The sequence below is a fragment of the Haliotis rubra genome, unplaced genomic scaffold, assembly GCF_003918875.1.
Source record: "Haliotis rubra isolate DU_JTF1 unplaced genomic scaffold, ASM391887v1 Scf177, whole genome shotgun sequence".
Classification (NCBI taxonomy): Eukaryota; Metazoa; Mollusca; class Gastropoda; order Lepetellida; family Haliotidae; genus Haliotis; species Haliotis rubra.
In genome coordinates, this window is record NW_025765747.1 from 1,002,335 (window position 1) to 1,029,208 (window position 26,874).

A 26,874-nucleotide genomic window follows, 5' to 3' on the forward strand; every position below is an offset into this window, starting at 1 on the left:
ACTGAAAGTGAGGGAACACCGCATTGAACAACACTTGAATTATTTCACTCCGTGTCACTCCACTGTGGGAGGAAAGGCCACTCACGATACAGTTTCACAGATACTGATCCGAAGTTCAGACTAAAATAATAATAATTTGATACCAGGAAACCCTCCCGCTACATACAGAGATGGTTATTAATATTTCAATCAGTGCTTTCGATTCCCGTGAAGTAGGTCGCCGTGAAGCGACTGGCGTTCTGTATTCACCACCACGTATTCTGGTTGGTCAACGCTGCTAAATCTGCACATTCTTTATAAATTCTCGGGAATTTTTACTTTCATCGACTGCTTGACTTGGAAGAAATGTAAGATTTTTTTCCAGCAATGGCTTCTCAAAAGAAAGCATCATTTGTAAATGTCTCTTTGACAAACATCGACCACCCAGAGGGCTTGCTTCGACCACACCCCCATTTTGTGCGGATATATCGTCAGCCATTTGTGTCAAGATCGTTTAGTTGAGGGTCAAAATCGGGTTTCAATTGACTTGCAGAAATAACAATAAAGAATTGGTAGGTGTCATGAGAGGTGCTCGATAAGCCAATCATCCATGATTATGTTTACATTAGGTTTTAATCGATTGTATGCGATGGTAGTGTAGCTATCGGCAAAGCAGTCGGGTAGGGTACACCGAAGTGTCCGGCCTTGTCATGATAATGTATTATACTGTGAAGCATTTCGAGGGTCATCTCAAATTTTTGTACATATTTTATAAAATCTCTAATCCTCGCAAAGACACGAGTGCCTGTGCACCACGCTGCCCAGGTCAGCCGAGTAACTACCTGGTTATGAAGTTCACACTTGTGGTTGCCATGCAACAGGTAATTTGTTTGTGATGTAGACTGGACAGGGATGTAACGGAGACGACTTTCGGTTGTTGTTTTGAAGTTGACGGCGCAACAGGAAAAGGGGAAAATGTCCATTTGGGTTAATAATTAATACATTTATTGGCTTCAGCTTCGCGCTGGACGTTACGGGAATAAACAAAGACAGGTTGGCTTGACATCTGTGTCTGAGTCTGAGTGTGTTATCAGTCATTTCGTGAAATGACTGAAACTTTCAGTCAATTCGTTTAATGACTGTTTTGGTCAGTCATTTCATGAAATGACTGAAATTTGGCCCCGTGATACTTCATATATGATAAAACAAAATATACATATACTGAGTCAAAAAAGAAACTTCACAAAATGTAATTTGAAAAATAATGAATAATTTTTCTCTGATGATACATCTATGTATCCGAAATGGGATCCCTATCTTTCGACTCTAGAAAAACGTTAGCAAAACCCACACAAACCCATCCATTCGTCGTGCAAATGACGTTAGTGCCAAATCAGGTTTTGCACGTGCAGTCGATCACGTGATCTTCGCATCGAAGTTTTCTTCATATGCACGTGTTTGCATTGGCCTCAAGAATTGAAAAAAACACTTTTAAACCACAGTTCTAACGGTACTTGAAATGCCACGATTGTCAAATGTGCAACGTGAACGTGCCGTTGGCATGTTGCAAGCGGGAAGATCAGTTATTGACGTCGCAAGAGCAATGGGATGCAGCCGTCGTACTGTGTATGTCTTGCGAGGTCGTCTACAACAAACTGGCACCACTTCTGATCGCCCAAGGTCGGGTCGTCCACGTGTGACGTCACGAGCAGAAGACCGTCAAATCGTCCTACGTCACCTACGTGACAGATTTCTGCCGGCTACACGAACCAGGGCTGAGATGTTTAGAGGTCGACTGTCCTCACAGACCATTCGAAATCGGTTGCGGGCTGCCAATCTCAATTCTCGACGTCCATATCGTGGACCAATATTGACGCCGTTTCATCAACGTCAACGTCTGCTGTGGGCCCAACGTCACCTCCGATGGATCCAGAGAGACTGGAATCGAGTCGTCTTTAGCGATGAATCCAGGTTTACCCTCAGATTCGCGGACGGCAGGCATAGAGTCAGGAGACGACGTCGTGAACGGTATGCCCAATGTTGTGTACAGGAAGTCGACAGATTCGGGGGCGGAAGTTGCATGGTGTGGGGTGCTTTCTGTGGGAACAACCGTTCCCGACTTCTGGTCATCCGTGGAAACCTCACAGCTGCTGCTTACCGCGACCAGGTGCTCACCCCTGAACTCGTTCCTTTCATGGCGGCTCGTGGCTCAGGTCTACAGTTCCAGCATGATAATGCTCGGCCGCATACCGCGATGTTGACACGAAATTTCCTTCAAAACGCTGGAATCAACGTCATGGACTGGCCATCGAGGTCCCCTGACCTTAATCCAATAGAGCACGTTTGGGATGCACTTGGGAGAAGGCTTCGTGGTCTTAGAAACCAACCTCAGAATTTGCAGGAACTTGGCGCTGCCTTGCAAGAGCAATGGCGCAGAATCCCCAACCACGTGTTCACAAGCATCAGGCAGATGCATCAGGCAGACGCTCAAGGCAAATGTCAAACTGATTACGGGAGACGAGTAGTACCCTTTGAGAATACCACTCTTGGTAGCAATTGTGTACATGTCATTCTCGATTCTGTCCGATCAACCATGGGAATTGACACAGCTACATATGGCCAGGTTCCCCTGCACTTACATCGACACGGCTTCTCTTCACCATACGCTCTGCCTGTTTCACTTGTGATTCTGCAGCTAGTGGTCTCTGGTTCAGATTTGCTCTTCTCGTTCTTGAAGCTGAAGTGTTGAATTCTCTGCAGTTGGATAAGGAGCCCTGACAGCGGTTGGTTCTTCAGTAGGTGCAGATGCTGATTCGGTTGATGCTGATTCAGGGTTGAAGACGGCTTGGAGGTCTTGTTCTGTTTGCAGAACTTCGATGATCTCTTGTGGGAGGCTAGTTGACGTGAGTCCAACTCGACCATTGGTTCCAAACTTGGCGGCATATAGACTACGCTGAATACCCGAATTTGTGGAGAACTGCACAAATCTAATACCCATAGGCCAATCCTGAGAGTTGTTGTCTGCCATCCAGGCAACAAGCATGTCCTGCGTATCGCCATTGGCCCTTTGGACTGAACCCTGGCTCTGGGGATGTCTAGGCTTACCGTGCACTAGAGTCAAAGTTAGCAAAATCGGAACCGTTGTCAGATTGAAGGGCGACAGGTGCACCTATGAGGAGGAAGATGTCAACCAGCTGAAACGCTACTTCTACTGCCCTGTTTGATGAAGGGACGACGGATGCACAATTTGATGAGATCGTTTTCGTATACCATAATCCAATTCGAACTACCATGGCTCATTGACTGCATGTCAGTGAGGGCTACTTGTCCTCGGGATGCAAATTCACTGGTAAGAGTAGGTTTGACTACCACACCCTTGGTCATCGTCTCTTTCTCTTTTCCTGGCACTCTTGACACAGTGATTTATAAAGCTCAACACAGTCACGCAAGATATTAGCAGATTTAATACTCAGTTGTTTCATCATTCTATCTCGATCCCTGAGAAGCCAACTCAGGACAGCAGATAAGGATGTTTTGATAGATATGCTGCTTCAGAGTCCAAGCTAAGCTAATTAGGATGTTGTGATAGATATGCTGCTTCAGAGTCCAAGCTAAGCTAATAATTAGGATGTTTTCATAAGCTATCAGAGATATGCTGCTTCAGAGTCAAGCTCCAAAACAAGATTAGAAATTCAATGTTGTGATGGATATTCAATATGTGATATATCCATTTCAGCCAGTGTAACTAAGCACAGGGCCAAATATGAAATGTCTAGAGATTTGATAGATAGTCAGAGTCAAGCTAAGCTAATAAGGATGTTGTGATAGATATGCTGCTTCAGAGTCCAAAGCTAAGCTAATTGGGATGTTGTGATAGATATGCTGCTTCAGAGTCCAAGCTAAGCTAATAAGGATGTTGTAGGATATGCTGTTCAGAGTCCAAGCTAAGCTAATAAGGATGTTGTGATAGATATGCTGCTTCAGAGTCCGCTAAGCTAATAAGGATGTTGTGATATATGCTGCTTCAGAGAGCGAAGCTAATAAGGATGTTGTGATAGATATTGCTAAAGGATAGATATGCGTAAAACTCAGTCAGTCAGTCAGTCATGAACTGACTGACCAAAACAGTCATTTCACGAATTGACTGAAAGTTTCAGTCATTTCACGAAATGACTGATAACACAGTCTGACTGTAACATATACCCATTATTAACTGTCGCATCGTATCTGCCTGGCATAAGCTCGTGCTACTACAAGCTTGCACACACGCGCACACACATAATCGTTACAACAAAATCATAACAAAACATGATTGACCACTGATCCAGTGACAGTAAGAACTTATTTACTACTTCTACTACTGACCCGTGAACTTCCGGGTTAGAATTGGTCTTCAGTAACCCATGCTTGTCGTAAGAGGCAACTAACGGGATCGGGTGGTTAGGCTCGCTGATTTGGTTGACACATGTCATCGTATCCCATTTGCGTAGATCGATGCTCATGCTGTTGACCACTAGATTGTCTGGTCATTTCTGGTGTCCCCCGCCGTGATGTTGCTGGAATATTGCTAAAAGCGGCGTAAAACCAAACTCAGTCAGTCAGTCAGTCTGGTCCAGACACGCCATATGGCAGAAATCTTGCAAAGTGCGAACTGCGGCTTTAAACAACTAACCGACCAACCAACTACTAGCCCAGAGATTTTCTTCATTTTCAGAAGAAACTGTAATTGTGGTAATCTGGACTTGCCACACATTCTAGATTTGGTACGGGCTGTATTTGTTATATTTGTTTCAGGGTCGTGAAGATCCAGGTTAGAAATGACCTCGTGAAAGAGGCGACTAACGGGATCGGGTGGTCAGGGCTCGCTGACTTACAGGACATCGTATCCCAATTACGCAAATCGATTATCATGACATTAGTCACTGGATTGTCTGATTTGAATATTTACATACCGCCGCCATAGAGCAGGAATATTGCTAGGTGCGGCGTTAAACATCAAACAATCGCTGCTGCTGCTTCTTTTGTCACTACTATTACTTGGGGCGGTGGGGTAGTCGAGTGGTTAAGGCGTTGGCTCGTCACGCCGAAGGCCCGGGTTCGATTCCTCACAGGGCACAATGTGTGAAGCCCAGTTTCTGGTGTCACCGCCGTTATGTTGCTAGAATATTGCTAAAAGCGGCGTAAAACTAACCTCACTCACTCACTCTTCTTTTTTTTGAGCTAGTGGAAGGTCTTTTGACACAAGATGAGAAATTTGAACTATACATGACCAGATTTTCAATTGACCTTTTCCGTTATGAGTGCCAGTCACTGGATTAATTGTTTGATCGACATTCTAGAAGTCTACTACTACTAATACTACCACCACCACCACTACTACTACTACTGGTGGTGGTGGTGGTGGTATTTTCCCCGCGGCAATATAATGCTTGTTTGATCCACTTGTAATCCCCCGTAACGCGGTTTGGGGGGGTATTATTTTGGACTCTGTCTGGACGTCTGTTCCGTCCGTGCACTTCCGTGTTTCCCGGAGCAGAACATAAAAACCGTTCAACATTTCATGAAACGCAAAAAGATATTCAAAAGTACCAAAAGTCACCAGTTCACCACCAAACCTATCTATGTGCCAAGTTTGGTGATGAACTGGTGCCTTTTGGTACTTTTGAATATCTTTTTTGCGTTTCCATGACAATAACTTTGACTTGGACTGAAATTGGTGGTAGTGCTCCTTTCCGGAGCAAAGCTTTAAACCCGGTCAATACTCTCCTTCCATTTTGTGGGTGTTCAAGAACCTAATGACAAATCAACAGTACCACTCTGTTTCTGGTATCAACATTACTGAGGTACATCAAACCGTTGAAGCACACAGGCAGTCTATTGTTGATACAAGCATGCTATAGTACTGTCGGAAATAGAAAAAAACTGTTTTTAGGCTGTTACTCTGTGTCCCTAAAATTTACACAATTGCAAATAGCATATGTCGAAATAACACACTTCGGCCTAACTGGGCGTTCAGTGGGATGCGTAATACGATATCCAGAAAAGCATGTTTACTCGTAAAATCGGGCAAAACTTAGAAAAAATACGAATAGCTGCTGAAAACAATAGATCAGACTATAGATGGCAATTAGGTCGCTCAGCCAGGTATGACGACGGACCGTCGACTCACCTGGCATGAAGTGCACGTGCTGCCTACAGGCACAAGGGGTCATCTCAAAGATATTTTGTGCTTTTTCATGTGTGTTAACTATGTCTCATCTATTGATTAACATCTTACGTGTCTTTCTTTCATATAGTTTCATATAGTTTATGTTGAGATATATAAGAGAGTATGATACCCGTAAACCATAGAAACGCATCGTAGTATATAGGTGGCATGACCACCCGAAGATCGACAGGATTGGATATTATTTGTAAATTGTTATGACGTGCCGTGTACCTCCCCAGTATAATTGCCCTAAAGGATTATCTTATCTTAGCTGATATCTCTATCCCCAAGCCCGACCCCAGGTTTTGCTTATGAGACGGCCCCTCCTATCTGTTTCTTTTTATAGTGACAGTGAGACTGCGTGGTAGCTACATCCTTAATAGTTTCAGCATAAAAGTTATTATTTTTTACGTCAGTTCTCGTTTAAAATGAATCTACGTCTAATTTCAAATTGGGCATTTAAAAAGTGTCCTTTGTAATAAAATATCGTCGCACACTAATTTGCATAAAGCCATGGTCTGTTCCAAATAAGTCTTTTTGGGCTTAGAAAAACCCGCATTGCTCATTTCTGCACTAATTTCCCCTCAGTAAAGTCCTTTTTCTCCGTTTCCTATCTCTCTACCACCGAGACTGTAGTTAGGCCGAACTAAGTTTAACAGATATTTCACACTTTCACATATCAACTACATAAATTGTAGAGATAAATGAGAAAATACAGTTTTTTTCTATTTCCGACAGTACTATAGTATATGAATAGTTTACATATATATATGTTTTCGTTAGATGAATGTGAACAATGTAACATTTGACATGTAGTCATAACTAGTTGACATATTCATGACGAGTATTTTACCATTGAGGGGATATTGAGGACTTCTTGTTATGACATTAAATGTGGTTTTCGAATCGGGCCATGGTTGAACACGGCTACCTATATTTAGAAATTTTACAGAGAGACTTAATTTATAACGATTCTTTTGTTTTTCATCGAATAAAACGGTTTGAAATTGATTTGCTGTCAACAGCTGTATCAAATGTGTACTTCAAATTGACAAAAGATAAGTCAATATAGTACACAACATGTTTCTCGTGCTTCAGTAAACGTGATGTTGTCCTCCCCTTGCAACATGTAGACGAAACAACGAGACTTTCATGGGACGAGAGTCTTGTGTACAGTATGAAAGTGGGGTGGGGGTGTTTAGCCTAGTGGTTGAAGCGTTCGCTGGTCAAGCAGAAGGCTCGGTTTCGATTCCCCATATAGGTACAGTGGGTGGAGCCCTTGTCTGGTGTCCCCCGTCGTGATATTGCTGGCTAAATGCGGCGTAAAACTAAACTCACACACGCACGAAATCATCACTGCGCTATTCAGGGTGGCGGTGAGGATGACAGGGGAGGGTCATATATATATGGGGTGGGTAGTGAATATATAGAAATTTTACAATAAAATATAAGGTGCTATTGCATTTTGCCCTTCAACAAGGGGAGGGGTCACTATTGTCGGTACAGCTGTCCGTCAGAAACCATGGATTATATACTCTCCAGGGAGTTGAAAATGAATACCAAGTAAACATAATAAGTATTGATTGAGTTATTTGTACGCCGCACTTGTCAATATTCCAGCTATATGGCGGCGGTCTGTAAATAATCTCGTCTGGACCAGACAATCCAGTGATCAACAGCATGAACATCGATCTACGCAACTGGGACACGATGACGTGTCAACCAAGTCAGTGAGCCAGACCACCCGATCCCGTTAGTCGCCTCTTATAACACGCATGGGTTGCTGAAGATCAATTCTAACCCGGACCTTCATGGGGTTAGTGAGACGGGAAATTCAGATCTGGACTTGTTTCATTTGGGGCTTTAGCATTGTAGAAAGGACTGGGAGGAAGGGGAGATAATGTGGTTCACGGACTGGGAGACAAACTATCTGAGAAAGGCTGTCAGATTTCATTTCGTATCTTTCACGTTAATATCAGGATAACCAAATGTCTAATTGTACACGTTACCTCAAAAATGAATTTTACAACACTAAGCCAACTATCATACGAGATGTTTTCAGGTAAAAGTAAATATTTATGTGAGGTGAGGTGAAATTGGGTTTAACGTCGCGCTGGAGAATATTTCGCTCATATGACGACGTGCATGCGTGTGTATGTGTATGTGCGGCTGCTGGTACTAGCCCAGACTGAAGCTGGTTTTATAGTGCTAGCCCACTGAGATACCATGCCGCAGTGAAGCAAGAATACCCCACTCAGACACATTATACTGACTCCAAGCCGACCAGTCCTTGTTGTACCCATTAATGCCGAGCGCCAGGCAGGGACCAACAAGTACCATATTTTAACGTCTTTTGGTATGACGCGGTCGGGGATGGAACCCGCGACCTTCCGCTCTCCGGGCGGACACTCTAACCACTACACCACGGAGGCGGTCAAAATACTTATGTAAATACTTATGTTGGGAGTAGAAGATAGAGTGTATCATCACTACAGGTAAAGCTATGGCTGATGGCAGATTAGGGTTAACTGATGTCTGCCATGACAATGGAGTACGAAATCACATTGGAGATGATCACGCTTGACGTCAGTATCGTGAATAATGGAGGCGACCTTTCACCTTTTGGCCACCCTTCACTGCATTTTGTTGAATGCAGTGGAATTGTTTTCAGAACTAATTTCTCTTGCTTGACAAGATATACACTTGGAGTATGTGAATAGTGTTGTTTTGTATTGTTCAGAACAACTCCAAATGACGTCAGTGGTGTGAAGCGTTTTCCTAGAACAGTTGTTCACGTTCCTGATGGCGGATGTAAAAAACTACTACACAGGACAGCAAGCTTTTTGCACGTTTGTATAGGCCATGTTTTGTCACCGCTTTATTTTCTCAAATCTTTATACTTAGAAGCTGCAAAATGCTCTTGCGATCGTTGTTTTGGGGTTGCTTTGTATAACCAAACATCGTCACTTCTCCTCCTTTATCTGACATCGAAGTTGACGAACTGGTCATCATTTCCCAATTAAAGGATCCTTTGCTCAAACAAGCTGACTATGGGAGTTCGTTGAGATGGCAGGACGACCCGTCCACAATCGTCCGGTCAATCCGTCCTTTAGCGTCCTTAAAGTTTGTGTCTTCGACAGCATGGACAGTCGGTCAAGCTTGATATTTTGTTAACTAAACAAATGAATTTTAGATTTAAGCCGCCTGTTATTTGCCCTTTTTTTCAAGCAGAATGATGTTACAGACACAGCACTCAAGCAAGTACATTTACATTCTTGATGGTGAATGGCAGATCAAGCATGTACATTTACATTCTTGATGGTGAATGGCAGATCAAGCAAGTACATTTACATTCTTGATGGTGAATGACAGATCAAGCAAGTACATTTACATACTTGATGATGAATGGCAGATCAAGCAGGTACATTTACATACTTGATGATGAATGGCAGATCAAGCAAGTACATTTACATACTTGATGAATGACAGATCAAGCAAGTACATTTACATTCTTGACGGTGAGTGGCATATCAAGCATGAATGAATGAATGAATGAATGTTCTTTATTTCAACCAATGGTTTGGAGATTTATACATCCAGTAATGTATATATTTTTAGAGCATAACACATATTGGTGAAAAAATAGAAAGTTCAATAATATTTGAAACATTCAACAGAACATAAGAAATCATAGCTCTTGGCAACAGATGATCACTGGGCAATATGTACAAAGCATTGCATGCTATTCTTATAAATTTATTCATTCATTCATTCATACTTGATGAATGACAGATCAAGCAAGTACATTTACATTCTTGACGATGAGTGGCATATCAAGCATGTACATTTACATTCTTGATGGTGAATGGCAGATCAAGTAAGTACATTTACATATTTGATGATGAATGACAGACAGATCAAGCAAGTACATTTACATACTTGATGAATGGCAGATCAAGCAAGTACATTTACATTCTTGATGATGAAGCAAGTATATTTACATTCTTGATGATGTATGACAGATCAAGCAAGTATATTTACATTCTTGATGATGAATGACAGATCAAGCAAGTATATTTACATTCTTGATGATGAATGACAGATCAAGCAAATACATTTACATACTTCTTGATGATGAATGACAGATCAAGCAAGTATATTTACATTCTTGATGATGAATGACAGATCAAGCAAGTACATTTACATTCTTGATGATGAATGACAGATCAAGCAAGTACATTTACATTCTTGATGATGAATGACAGATCAAGCAAGTACAGTTACATTCTTCATCATGAATGGCAGATCAAGGACAGGCTATCAGAATATTAATGATGAATGGCAGATCAAGGACAGGCTATCAGAATATTAATGATGATTAACTGATTAATCAAAGAAAAACACAATCTTGTTGGTGCATAATGATCAAATACATACATCTACAATCTTGATACTGGATCTTAATACTGGTTGATCAGTCAAATACATTTACAGTCATGTTCATGAATGTTTATCCAATAACGGGCATTTTCAGAATTGATGATAAATGTCTGCTTCACCAAATACATTAGTCTGTCTCACAGTCCTGAACCATATTATTTTCCCTACAGCCTAGCGGTATCTGCAATGCTAAAGCCCTAAATGAAGCAAGTCTAGATTTCCCCAGGCTCTGAATCTCTGGTCTCCCTGGGGCTCCTTATCCATTTAAATAAGTTTATTTCTTACAATTATAATTATATATATCAAATATATATACAGTCTTGTTGATGAATGGTAGATCAATCAAATACCTTTACAGACTTATTGATAAATGGAAGATCAATCAAATACATTCACAGTCTTGTTGATGAATGGTAGATCAATCAAATACATTCACAGTCTTGTTGATGAATGGTAGATCAATCAAATACATTCACAGTCTTGTTGATGAATGGTAGATCAATCAAATACATTCACAGTCTTGTTGATGAATGGTAGATCAATCAAATACATTTACAGTCTTGTTGATGAATGGTAGATCAATCAAATACATTCACAGTCTTGTTGATGAATGGTAGATCAATCAAATACATTCACAGTCTTGTTGATGAATGGTAGATCAATCAAATACATTCACAGTCTTGTTGATGAATGGCTGATCAACAAACCGAATGGTGCATGTGTGTGGACAGGGTGCTGACTCCAGCTCAAAGGCTAGAACCGTGTTGGAAGCAGGGTGGGGCTTGAGGAATGACAGGGGGACATACAGAGTCACCTGGGGCCCCAGGGATGGCCAGTAGCCACCCACATTGTTGCCATTGATGAACAGCTGTCCCTGAAAGAAAGACGTATTTCTTAAACACCATACATCTATATCAAAGTGTTCAGTGTATGGGGTGCAAAGAGTCTATCTTGTGCCAGGGTCTCATATGAACATAGGTGTCGAGTGTGCCTACCTTGTGCCTGGGTCTCATATGAACATAGGTGTCGAGTGTGCCTACCTTGTGCCAGGGTCTCATATGAACATAGGTGTCGAGTGTGCCTACCTTGTGCCAGGGTCTCATATCAATATAGGTGTCGAGTGTGCCTACCTTGTGCCAGGGTCTCATATCAATATAGGTGTCGAGTGTGCCTACCTTGTGCCTGGGTCTCATATGAACATAGGTGTCGAGTGTGCCTACCTTGTGCCAGGGTCTCATATCAATCAATACAGGTGTCGAGTGTGCCTACCTTGTGCCAGGGGTCTCATATCAATATAGGTGTCGAGTGTGCCTACCTTGTGCCAGGGTCTCATATCAATATATCAGTGTGCTACCTTGTGCCAGGGTCTCATATCAACAGGTGTCGAGTGTGCCTACCTTGTGCCAGGGTCTCATATCAATATAGGTGTCGAGTGTGCCTACCTTGTGCCAGGGTCTCATATCAATATAGGTGTCGAGTGTGCCTACCTTGTGCCAGGGTCTCATATCAATATAGGTGTCGAGTGTGCCTACCTTGTGCCAGGGTCTCATATCAATATAGGTGTCGAAAGTGTGCCTACCTTGTGCCAGGGTCTCTTGTGCCATCAATATAGGTGTCGAGTGTGCCTACCTTGTGCCAGGGTCTCATATCAATATAGGTGTCGAGTGTGCCTACCTTGTGCCAGGGTCTCATATCAATATAGGTGTCGAGTGTGCCTACCTTGTGCCAGGGTCTCATATCAATATAGGTGTCGAGTGTGCCTACCTTGTGCCAGGGTGTCATATCAATATAGGTGTCGAGTGTGCCTACCACCTTGTGCCAGGGTCTACCATATCAATATAGGTGTCGAGTGTGCCTACCTTGTGCCAGGGTCTCATATCAATATAGGTGTCAGTGTGCCTACCATGGCCAGGGTGTCATATCAATATAGGTCTCATATCAATAGGGTGTCATATCAAGTGTGCCTACCTTGTGCCAGGGTCTCATATCAATATGCCAGGGTCTCATATCAATATAGGTGTCGAGTGTGTGCCTGTGCCAGGGTCTCATATCAATATTGTGCCAGGGTCTCATATCAATATAGGTGTCGAGTGTGCCTACCTTGTGCCAGGGTCTCATATCAATATAGGTGTCGAGTGTGCCTACCTTGTGCCAGGGTCTCATATCAATATAGGTGTCGAGTGGCTGAGACAGTGAGCTTGGGAGCACAAATGCACCTATGTACAAGGATGGTGTTAGAAGCGTCTCGCTGGTGTCGCTGTCGGCCTTCAGCCTGTCATGAAAGCCATTAAAAAATTATTTGATTTGTCTCTGCAAATCCCACTGCAGTTATTAATATTGTACAATGACATCTGTCATTGATGAGCTACAGAGATGGATGTTGAGCTACACAGATGGGTGTTGAGCTAGAGAGATAGACGTTGAGCTACAGAGATTGGTGTTGAGCTACACAAATGGATGCTGAGCTACAGAGATTGGTGTTGAGCTACACAGATGGGTGTTGACCTACACAGATTTGGTTGAGCTACACAGAAGGGTGTGAGCTACAGAGATTGGTGTTGAGCTATGGAGATGGACACTGAGCTATGGAAATGGATGTTCAACTACAGAGATTGGTGTTGAGCTGCACAGGTGGGTGTTGAGCTACACAGATGGGTGTTGAGCTACACAGATGGGTATCGAGCTACACAGATGGGTGTTGAGCTACACAGATGGGTGTTGAGCTACACAGATGGGTATTGAGCTACACAGATAGGTGTTGAGCTACACAGATTGGTGTTGAGCTACACAGATGGGTATTGAGCTACACAGATGGGTGTTGAGTTACACAGATGGGTATTGAGCTACACAGATTGGTGTTGAGCTACACAGATGGGTGTTGAGTTACACAGATGGGTGTTGAGCTACACAGATGGGTATTGAGCTACACAGATGGGTGTTGAGTTACACAGATGGGTATTGAGCTACACAGATGGGTGTTGAGCTACACAGATGGGTGTTGAGCTACACAGATGGGTGTTGAGCTACAGAGATTGGTGTTGAGCTATACAGATGGGTGTTGAGCTACACAGATGGGTGTTGAGTTACACAGATGGGTGTTGAGCTACAGAGATGGGTGTTGAGCTATACAGATGGGTGTTGAGTTACAGAGATTGATGTTCAGCTATGGAGATGGACGCTGAGCTATGGAGATGGATGTTGAACTACAAAGATGGGTGTTGAGCTACAGAGATCGGTGTTGAGCTACACAGATGGATGTTGAGCTACACAGATGGGTGTTGAGCTACACAGATGGATGCTGAGCTACACAGATGGGTGTTGAGCAACACAGATGGATGCTGAGCTACAGAGATTGGTGTTGAGCTACAAAGATGGGTGTTGAGCTACACAAATGGGTGTTGAGCTACAGAGATAGATGTTCAGCTATGGAGATTGATGTTGACTTATGGAGATGGACGATGGGCTGGGATCTAGATGTTGAGCTAGTGAGGTGAACAGGGATCTAGATGTTGAGCTAGTGAGGGTGGCTGGGATCTAGATGTGGAGCTACTGACCTGGATATTGAGGTACTCAGGTGGGCAGATCTAGATGTTGAGCTACTGAGGTGGGCAGGGATCCAGATGTTAAGTACTGAGGTGGGCAGATCTAGATGTTGAGCTACTGAGGTGGGCAGGGATCCAGATGTTAAGCTACTGAGGTGGGCAGGGATCTAGATGTTGAGCTACTGAGGTGGGCAGTGATCTAGATGTTGAGCTACTGAGGTGGGGAGTGATCTAGATGTTAAGCTACTGAGGTAGGCAGGGATCTAGATGTTGAGCTACTGAGGTGGGCAGGGATCTAGATGTTGAGCTACTGAGGTAGGCAGGGATCTAGATGTTGAGCTACTGAGGTGGGCAGGGATCTAGATGTTGAGCTACTGAGGTAGGCAGGGATCTAGATGTTGAGCTACTGAGCTACTGGGGTAGGCAGGGATCTAGATGTTGAGCTACTGAGGTGGGCAGGGATCTAGATGTTGAGCTACTGAGGTAGGCAGGGATCTAGATGTTGAGCTACTGAGGTAGGCAGGGATCTAAATGTTGAGCTACTGAGGTAGGCAGGGATCTAGTTTTTGAACTACTGAGGTAGGCAGGGATCTAGATGTTGAACTACTGAGGTAGGCAGGGATCTAGATGTTGAGCTACTGAGGTAGGCAGGGATCTAGATGTTGAGCTACTGAGGTAGGCAGGGATGTAGATGTTGAGCTACTGAGGTAGGCAGGGATCTAGATGTTGAGCTACTGAGGTAGGCAGGGATCTAAATGTTGAGCTACTGAGGTAGGCAGGGATCTAGATGTTGAGCTACTGAGGTGGGGAGTGATCTAGATGTTGAGCTACTGAGGTAGGCAGGGATCTAGATGTTGAGCTACTGAGGTGGGGAGTGATCTAGATGTTGAGCTACTGAGGTAGGCAGGGATCTAGATGTTGAGGTACTGAGGTAGGCAGGGATCTAGATGTTGAGCTACTGAGGTGGACAGGGATCTAGATGTTGAGCTACTGAGGTGGACAGGGATCTAGATGTTGAGCTAGTGAGGTAGGCAGGGATCTAGATGTTGAGCTAGTGAGGTAGGCAGGGATCTAGATGTTGAGCTCCTGAGGTGGGCAGGGATCTAGATGTTCAGGTACTGAGGTGGGCAGTGATCTAGATGTTGAGCTACTGAGGTGGGCAGGGATCTAGATGTTGAGCTACTGAGGTGGGCAGGGATCTAGATGTTGAGCTACTGAGGTAGGCAGGGATCTAGATGTTGAGCTACTGAGGTGGGCAGGGATCTAGATGTTGAGCTACTGAGGTAGGCAGGGATCTAGATATTGAGCTACTGAGGTGGGCAGTGATCTAGATGTTGAGCTACTGAGGTGGGCAGGGATCTAGATGTTCAGCTACTGAGGTGGGCAGTGATCTAGATGTTCAGCTACTGAGGTGGGCAGTGATCTAGATGTTCAGCTACTAAGGTGGGCAGGGATCTAGATGTTGAGCTACTGACCTTGATACTGAGCTGCCAAGGTGGACTGAAGCATTGGTCAGACTGAGAGGGAACATCGTCCAGTGTTGAAGCACCAAGCCTCCCACAGTGACATTCCCAACTATACCCTGCAATGTGGAAAACAATTCAAACAGTTTTAATTCTCTCAACAGCTCAAACATCTCATCCAAACAGCAAGTCCTGTTCACAGCTATCCACACATCAAAACATCTTCATAGGTAAGTGTTCACAGCCCATTCTGACTTTCATAAGTGAATGTTCACAGCCCATTCTGACTTTCATAAGTGAATGTTCACAGCCCATTCAGTCTTTCATAAATGAATGTTCACAGCCCATTCAGACTTTCATAAGTGAATGTTCACAGCCCATTCTGACTTTCATAATTGAATGTTCACAGCCCATTCAGACTTTCATAAGTGATTGTTCACAGCCCATTCTGACTTTCATAAGTGAATGTTCACAGCCCATTCAGACTTTCATAATTGAATGTTCACAGCCCATTCAGACTTTCATAAGTGAATGTTCACAGCCCATTCAGACTTTCATAAGTTACTGTTCACAGCCCATTCAGACTTTCATAAGTAAATGTTCACAGTCCATTCAGACTTTCATAAGTTACTGTTCACAGCCCATTCAGACTTTCATAAGTAAATGTTCACAGTCCATTCAGACTTTCATAAGTTACTGTTCACAGTCCATTCAGACTTTCGAAAGTAAATGTTCAGAGCCTATTACAAACATTAAAGGAATTTGCACCACAATTCTGTTCTCAACTTAGATTGTTACCAGCAATTCTATCTGCCCCAAACTGAACACTAGGTGAACATGGCCTTCTATACAGGTGTCATTCAATCTTCAGGCAGTGTGTTATATATCAGGGTAAGGGAATATACTGTACACATGAAGGCAGCTGTAACTTTCCCACTTAATACACATCCAAACACTAAGCAATCTGTGACCCATTTAAGGGTATCCTTACTCAGGTAATACAGTGAGTGAGTTTTAGTTTTACGCCACTTTTAGCAATATTACAGCAATATCACGGCGAGGGCACCTGAGATGGGCTTCACACATTGTACCCATGTGGGGAATCAAACCTGGGACTTTGGTGTGACAAGCAAACGCTTTAACCACTAGGCTATCCCACCGCCCCAGCTGAGAAGGGTTTGAGGTGGAATGAGGATAAAGCTATCATTGCTCAGATATTACAAGCTAATCCTTGATGGTTTCTATAGATACAAGCAGAATGCATACCACTGGCCTGAGTGTTGTAAAGGCCCAACATTCACATTTGTTTGAATCACTGTTTGGACAATGATTTTAGAAAAATAAGAATCTAGACTTTTGCAGTCAAATATTGTTATTATATGTTATGATTGACATATATTTCAAATTTGAACAAAATTGGTGAAGAAATATAGATTTTAGAAAATTCGACACTCATTACATAAAATACACAAAGGGTGACACTCCCGATGCAAAAAAAACTAATAAAAAAACAGACAACCTGATTATTTTATGTGCGGTTCAATCAAATCTTACGTTTCTCACAAAAGTTTTGCGTTGAGCTTGTAGGTCATTCTTTTACCTTTCTGCACATCGTATTCAATTTGTCTAACAGCACTTCATATTTGACCAAAGACCCTTGCATTGTCACTACCCTCTGCTTTGAACAAACATCTTGCCTCTCTTCGGTAAACATCGACAGTTTTCGTAAATCTTTCATCAATGAATCGGAAACAGAAAATGGCTCTCATTGGTCAATTTCCACATGTGCGATTACTGCGTGGGAAAAACATAAGGTTTGATTGAACCACACGTTAAAATAAAATATCTTACCTTCTGATTCTTGTTGATGTCATTGCCATAAAATATTCTGCCTTGATTTTCAACAAGGATGTCAAGGTTGTCTCCCTTATGTAGAGTGATGTTCAGATGGGTTATCTCCCCTCTGACAAGGATACCCTGCATCACCTGCAAGGGTGAGTGAGTGAATTTGGCTAAAATATGCTGACAATAGTATTCCAGTTCTTTCGTACCATGTCACCTAGTGGAGGGAAGTCCCAAGTGATGTAGGTATCTAACATCTACCTACTTGTTGACACTCATCAGCTCAGTTCTGTCATGCTATGTCACCTAGTGGGGGGAAGTCCCAAGTGATGTAGGTATCTAACATCTACCTACTTGTTGACTCATCAGCTCAGTTCTGTCATGCTATGTCACCTAGTGGAGGGAGTCCCAAGTGATGTAGGTATCTAACATCTACCTACTTGTTGACACTCATCAGCTCAGTTCTGTCATGCTATGTCACCTAGTGGGGGGAAGTCCCAAGTGATGTAGGTATCAAACATCTACCTACTTGTTGGGACTCATCAACACAGTTCTGTCATGCTATGTCACCTAGTGGGGGAAAGTCCCAAGTGATGTAGGTATCAAACATCTGCCTACTTGTTGGGACTCATCAGCATAGTTATGGTGCTGAACAAATCAGATTAAGAAACATATTATAAACAAATACATATTTCTCTAGATTTTAATTATTTGTTTAAAAAATGTTAAATCCTTAATACTGACCAGAAGATTATCTAATTTATCTAAAGTATTATCAGTATGATCGTAGCAAGACATCAGTCTATTCTAGCCCTCCGGAATGAGTGAGTTTAGTTTTACGCCGCTTTTAGCAATATTCAGCAATATCATGGCAGGGGCAGACCAGCAATGGGCTTCACACATTGTGCCCATGTGGGGAAATGAACCCAGGTCCTCGGCGTGAGGAGCGAACGCTTTAACCACTAGGTTACCCCACCGCCCGACAGCCCACCAGATATGTAATCAACCCTGTATGACATACCATTCTCCATGTTTAATTAATAATTTTTTCAGTTACACCAAACCATAGGTTCTTGGTGGAAGAAAGCCTACAGTGCTGATCATGTTGTCGCTTTAGTGAAATCCCCTCAATTTCAAATCTCTTCCAATGACATCCACTTTGTTAAATGGACTCCATTTAAACCCCAGTCTAAGTAAACTTAGACTCAGTATTATTCGTTACACTGCTATACTGAGTCTAACAAAATCTAGTAGAAGGTCACGTCAGCTAACAACGACTACTTGTTAGGGTTCGGCAGGACTTACAAAACGGTGTTTGGATTTTCTCTTCATTTTTTCTCGCTGACACTGATCTATCAACAAACGAAAATCCGCATAAAACACAGATATTTGACCTGCAGTATATACACTCATGGGTTTCTAATGACATGGTTACTATTTGCTTATATTTTAACAACATGACATCCTTGAATATTGACAAAACACTATTTTCAGCGACTGTTTACTCATTGCATGTATCATTCGGAAGTGATCGCGCGGAAAATAGCATTCGGGATTGTTCGAGTTTTATAGGTAAAGGTTCAAACGGTATGTGGGAATGTTAACTTTCGCGATTTGGTAAGCTGTGTTCTGATTGGTCAGTCCAAAAGGTTAGCTGATGCGACCTTCTACTAGGTTTTGTTAGACTCAGTATAGCAGTGTAACGAATAATACTGAGACAAAGTTTACTTAGACTGTTTATACCCACTCTCTTGAAACCCATACAGGTAAACCCGATTCTGCAAGGTGAAATCATCCCACACGTGCTGACAGACCAAATATAGGATTCTAGACCCTTTAGGAACCATCAACAACCAGCGGAGCTAGACAACTGAAGCCAGTTTGTCTGGCTGTAAAATACAGGTCACCCCCACCACTGTAATACCTTGTTGATGATGATGTAACCTCTGTCGCGAATGCCATCCAACCACAGTTCCTGTCTGACGTAAGACCTCTCGGAGACGTGACGGTATAGGGTAAAGCCATAATACTGCAGGAACAACGTTAACGATATTGATGAAAGGGGAGATATAGTCACATCCTTACTGATGATAACAGTGAGACATAGTCACTATCACATCCTTACTCATAACAGTGAGATATAGTCACTATCACATCCTTACTCATAACAGTGAGATATAGTCACTACCACATCCTTACTCATAACAGTGAGATATAGTCACTATCACATCCTTACTAATAACAGTGAGATATAGTCACTGCCACATCCTTACTAATAACAGTGAGATATAGTCACTATCACATCCTTACTGATGATTACAGTGAGATATAGTCACTACCACATCCTTACTAATAACAGTGAGATATAGTCACTACCACATCCTTACTGATGATTACAGTGAGATATAGTCACTACCACATCCTTACTAATAACAGTGAGATATAGTCACTATCACATCCTTACTGATGATTACATTGAGATATAGTCACTATCACATCCTTACTGATGATTACAGTGAGATATAGTCACTATCCACATCCTTACTAACATAACTGTGAGATATAGTCACTATCACATCCTTACTGATGATTACAGTGAGATATAGTCACTACCACATCCTTACTCATAACAGTGAGATATAGTCACTATCACATCCTTACTGATGATTACAGTGAGATATAGTCACTATCACATCCTTACTGATGATTACATATCACATCCTTACTCATAACAGTGAGATATAGTCACATCCTTAGTGATGATATGGTCACATATACTGTAGATGATAACTGGTGAGGATATAGTCACTATCACATCCTTACTGATGACAACGGTGAGATATAGTCACTATCACATCCTTACTGTTATGAGATATAGTCACTATCACATCCTTACTGATCACCAGTGAGATATAGTCACTATATCTCACATCACTGTGAGGATAATGTGATATGATATCCTCACAGTTATGACAGTGAGGATATGACTCATATCTCATCCTTACTGATGATAAGGATGAGATATAGTCACACTGTTATCATAAGTAATGATATAGTCTATCATCCTACTCATAAGTGACTATACTCATAACTGTGAGATATAGTCACTGTCACATCTTACTGTAACGGTGAGATGTAGATACTGACTACATCCTTACTCATAACTGTGAGATATAGTCACTATCACATCCTTACTCATAACTGTGAGATATAGTCACTATCACATCCTTACTCATAACAGTGAGATATAGTCACATCCTTACTCATAACAGTGAGATATAGTCACTATCACATCCTTACTGATGATAACAGTGAGATATAGTCACTATCACATCCTTACTGATGATAACAGTGAGATATAGTCACTATCACATCCTTACTGATGATAACAGTGAGATATAGTCACTATCACATCCTTACTCATAACAGTGAGATATAGTCACATCCTTACTCATAACTGTGAGATATAGTCACTATCACATCCTTACTGATGATAACAGTGAGATATAGTCACTATCACATCCTTACTGATGATAACAGTGAGATATAGTCACTATCACATCCTTACTCATAACAGTGAGATATAGTCACTATCACATCCTTACTCATAACTGTGAGATATAGTCACTATCACATCCTTACTGATGATAACAGTGAGATATAGTCACTATCACATCCTTACTCATAACAGTGAGATATAGTCACATCCTTACTCATAACTGTGAGATATAGTCACTATCACATCCTTACTGATGATAACAGTGAGATATAGTCACTATCACATCCTTACTCATAACAGTGAGATATAGTCACTATCACATCCTTACTGATGATTACAGTGAGATATAGTCACTATCACATCCTTACTCATAACAGTGAGATATAGTCACTATCACATCCTTACTGATAACAGTGAGATATAGTCACTATCACATCCATCCTTACTGATAACAGTGAGATATAGTCACTATCACATCCTTACTCATAACAGTGAGATATAGTCACTACCACATCCTTACTCATAACAGTGAGATATAGTCACTATCACATCCTTACTGATGATTACAGTGAGATATAGTCACTATCACATCCTTACTCATAACAGTGAGATATAGTCACTACCACATCCTTACTGATAACAGTGAGATATAGTCACTATCACATCCTTACTGATGATTACAGTGAGATATAGTCACTATCACATCCTTACTGATAACAGTGAGATATAGTCACTACCACATCCTTACTGATAACAGTGAGATATAGTCACTATCACATCCTACTGATGATAACAGTGAGATATAGTCACTATCACATCCTTACTGATAATGAGATATATGATTACATGATTACTCATAACAGTTATAGGATATTATCATCCTTACACTGATACATCAGTTAGGATGTGATATAGTCACTATCACATCCTTACTGATAACAGTGAGATATAGTCACTATCACATCCTTACTGATGATAACAGTGAGGATATAGTCACTATCACATCCTTACTGATATAACAGTGAGATATAGTAAGGATATCATAGTCATCCTCACTCATAACTGTGAGATATATCACTATCACATCCTTACTCATAACAGTGAGATATAGTCACTATCACATCCTTACTCATAACAGTGAGATATAGTCACTATCACATCCACATCCTTACTCATAACTGTGAGTCACTATCACATATATATAGTCACATCCTCATAACAGTGAGATACTCATAACAGTGAGATATAGTCACTATCACATCCTTACTGATGATAACAGTGAGATATAGTCACTATCACATCCTTACTGATGATAACAGTGAGATATAGTCACTATCACATCCTTACTCATAACAGTGAGATATAGTCACATCCTTACTCATAACTGTGAGATATAGTCACTATCACATCCTTACTGATGATAACAGTGAGATATAGTCACTATCACATCCTTACTGATGATAACAGTGAGATATAGTCACTATCACATCCTTACTCATAACAGTGAGATATAGTGAGATATAGTCACATCCTTACTCATAACTGTGAGATATAGTCACTATCACATCCTTACTGATGATAACAGTGAGATATAGTCACTATCACATCCTTACTCATAACAGTGAGATATAGTCACATCCTTACTCATAACTGTGAGATATAGTCACTATCACATCCTTACTGATGATAACAGTTAGATATAGTCACTATCACATCCTTACTCATAACAGTGAGATATAGTCACTACCACATCCTTACTCATAACAGTGAGATATAGTCACTATCACATCCTTACTCATAACAGTGAGATATAGTCACTATCACATCCTTACTCATAACAGTGAGATATAGTCACTACCACATCCTTACTCATAACAGTGAGATATAGTCACTATCACATCCTTACTCATAACAGTGAGATATAGTCACTACCACATCCTTACTCATAACAGTGAGATATAGTCACTATCACATCCTTACTGATGATTACAGTGAGATATAGTCACTATCACATCCTTACTCATAACAGTGAGATATAGTCACATCCTTACTCATAACTGTGAGATATAGTCACTATCACATCCTCACTGATGATAACAGTGAGATATAGTCACTATCACATCCTTACTGATGATAACAGTGAGATATAGTCACTATCACATCCTTACTCATAACAGTGAGATATAGTCACATCCTTACTCATAACTGTGAGATATAGTCACTATCACATCCTTACTCATGATAACAGTGAGATATAGTCACTACCACATCCTTACTCATAACAGTGAGATATAGTCACTATCACATCCTTACTCATAACAGTGAGATATAGTCACTATCACATCCTTACTCATAACAGTGAGATATAGTCACTATCACATCCTTACTCATGATAAGAATGAGATATAGTCACTTTCAGGTAACAGTGAGATATTGTCATTGTCACATCCCTATTCATGATAACAAAAAGACATAATCACTGTTTCATCTCTGTTCATGATAACAGTGATATATAGTCACTGGCCTACCTTAACTCATGATAACTGTGAGATATAGTCACTGCTTCATCTCTGTTCATGATAACAAACAGATACAGGCATGTAGCAACACCTCTATTCATCATGACAGTGTTTGTGGGTGTATTTTGTCTACACTGCTTACTGCAATATTCCAGCCAGGACTTCGGGCGGTGTTATAAAAAAGTGTGAAGCAGACAAATCTGTGACAGGGAGACCATCAACCACCGAGTCTGACCACACAAGTCCAGGTGCTGATGTCATTTCTTATTCAGAATTCCCACTCCATGAAAACAGTGAATATATTCACCTGGTGTATGTCTTCCATACACAGAGGGTAGAGAGACTTGACAGGAGACAGCGACACAGAGGGCAGCACGTCCATGATATCACCAACCTGCAACACTCAAAAAACTGTTATACGCCAAATATGAATCCTGCAACACATGATATACACCAGATATCAACCCTGCAACACATGATATACACCAGATATGAACCCTGCAACACATGACATACACCAGATATGAACCCTGCAATACATGTCATACACCAGATATGAATCCTGCAACACATGATATACACCAGATATGAATCCTGCAATACATGATATACACCAGATATCAACCCCGTAACACATGATATACGCCAGATATCAACCCTGCAACACATGATATACACAAGATATGAACCCTGCAATACATGATATACACCAGATATCAACCCCATAACACATGATATACACCAGATATCAACCCTGCAACACTTGATATACACCAGATATGAACCCAGCAATACATGATATACACCAGATATGAACCTTGCAATACATGATATACACCAGACATCAGCCCTGCAACACATGATATACACCAGATATGAACCCTGCAATACATGATATACACCAGATATCAACCCTACAATACATGATATACACCAGATATCAGCCCTGCAACACATGACATACACCAGATATGAACCCTGCAATACATGTCATACACCAGATATGAATCCTGCAACACATGATATACACCAGATATGAATCCTGCAATACATGATATACACCAGATATCAACCCCGTAACACATGATATACGCCAGATATCAACCCTGCAACACATGATATACACAAGATATGAACCCTGCAATACATGATATACACCAGATATCAACCCCATAACACATGATATACACCAGATATCAACCCTGCAACACTTGATATACACCAGATATGAACCCAGCAATACATGATATACACCAGATATGAACCTTGCAATACATGATATACACCAGATATCAGCCCTGCAACACATGATATACACCAGATATGAACCCTGCAATACATGATATACACCAGATATCAACCCTACAATACATGATATACACCAGATATCAACCTAGAACATGACATACATCAGATGTGAACCCTTCAACAGATGATGTACACCAGATATCACCTTAAACAAGAAAATACATCAGACATTACCCTCCAATATACTGAGGGAAACAAATAAGGGAACATCACTTCATGGCAGTGTTCCTTTATTTATTCTCAGATTTCCTCCCACAGCACTATTAAAAGCTGGTGGTGAAAACTGGAAAATATTAAAGGAACACTTGAATTTTCCTGTGTCCCTTTATTTGTTTCTCTTAGTATCTACCCTCGATATCTCCCTGCAACATATGATATATGTTGGATAATTAGACCAGTGTTACCATAATACACACATGGTATAACTATCCTTATATAAACCTGATGAGATGTCATCTTATGTTTCTTAAGGTTTCTTTAATAGTGGAAAGCCTGCAAACTCATTTACAGTTAATATTGTTTTGCTTGCAACTAATCTAGTGTTCATTATTAGGTGACTCATTTCTATCCAGTCGGAAGATTTGGTTAAAAATCTTTCAGCCTTTATGTTTTACCTGAGCAGTTTTATATTTCAGACAAAACCAAAGAATGGGCCCTCACCAGCTTCATCTGTACTTGACCATATGCAAACTTCACTGTATTAGGTGGGACTGGAGCAACTGGCCGTTTCACATACTGAAAACAGACACAACAATTAGGCCTTCTGCACAGGGTGGAAGCGCTGTCCACATGAAATGTGGAGTTGCCCCAAAAGCAACTCCATTTCCTCGCTGGACAGTGAAAGGAGGACACGTGGCGCAAGAGTAATGGTAAGTTTTTCCTCGCATTTGCATTATTGTGCAAGTATATCAGGTTTTGCCATTTGGCAGAAGGATGTAGAAATTACAGATCTGTCTGTAATAGCTTGACACCCTCTATATTTATTACAATTGCGCGTTAAGCGAGAGCACCCTTCTGAGAGTCGAAACAAGATCGCAGAAATGATCGTTTCAACACGAAATATGACATCCTCATCAGCAGACACACCTTTTTTTTGCTGTCAATTCTTTGATATAGTGATTTTAGGTCTTCATTCGCAGTTTAGGCTTTAATGTATCAGTACTTTTCAATGATCGACGAAAAATCAATCTGTACATTTTATATCGAGTTGTTCACGTTTAGCAAACAAACTGTCCATTGCGTTGTGATATTACTGTCCAGGAGTTGACAGTTTGTAGTTTTAACCGTCAGGTCATCAAACGTTATTCTAGAGATATTTGTTGTGAAGAAGAATGTTTTGTTACTGCCTACCTGGCATATTTATTACGATTTTTTATCTTCAAGTATGATTGTACACCCTCATTGCAGTTTGTACCCTGTCTGGGATTTATTGGATGCAAACCTATAAAAACACATATTAATTTTTTTTTTAAAAACCATGCATTCGTTTCACTTCAGCTGTACTTGCCAGCGTATACACGACATGAAAACGAAGCTAAACAGGAGTGACCTCCCTTTCAAGTCACTTTCGCACGTACAAACGAAAGTATTTTATTTAAAATCGTGACCGTAATGTCACATGATGTTCAATGATGATAGATATAGATCAAGTACTTTGGTAGATGTCGTGAAAATACAAAGTAACCTGATTGGCTAATTTTTCCGGTCTTTATCGTCGGGTTCCCTCATATTTTCCCGGTTTCTACCCACCTTATCCGATTGCTTCCCAACCAGTGGCATCATGGCGGAGCGTTCGTCAGGCTCAAATGGGCCAGGATTCAAACATTTTACAAAATCATGTACGATCAGAAGTGTATTAACAAATATACAAATATACATCTACCCCAGGAATAACCAAAAAAAGAGAATTCCAAAGTGTTTACATTGTTCATACTATCATTCAGATATTAGTACTGCACATTCGGGTAAAGCACATCACTAAGCATCTGAAAACCAAGGGACATCTAACCAATGTTGAATGTGCGAAATCAAATACAATATGACTTCCTTTGTTCCCACCGGTGGCACCAACAGC

At 41.2% G+C, this 26,874-nt stretch overlaps 1 protein-coding gene across 1 annotated transcript in view; it reads right to left on the reverse strand.

Annotated features, from left to right (window-relative positions):
- Window positions 1-9,033: 9,033 nt before the first annotated feature.
- Window positions 9,034-26,874, reverse strand: part of LOC124273148 (beta-galactosidase-like) — a 32,957-nt gene continuing 15,116 nt past the window's right edge. The window contains exons 11-17 of the mRNA XM_046708365.1: window positions 25,461-25,535; window positions 23,800-23,886; window positions 19,399-19,503; window positions 17,484-17,618; window positions 15,645-15,751; window positions 12,773-12,899; window positions 9,034-11,501 (exon numbers count right to left, since the gene is read on the reverse strand). Of these exons, the coding sequence (XP_046564321.1) occupies window positions 11,286-11,501; window positions 12,773-12,899; window positions 15,645-15,751; window positions 17,484-17,618; window positions 19,399-19,503; window positions 23,800-23,886; window positions 25,461-25,535 (852 nt within the window). The 3' untranslated portion in view covers window positions 9,034-11,285. The remainder of the gene's footprint in view (window positions 11,502-12,772; window positions 12,900-15,644; window positions 15,752-17,483; window positions 17,619-19,398; window positions 19,504-23,799; window positions 23,887-25,460; window positions 25,536-26,874) is intronic.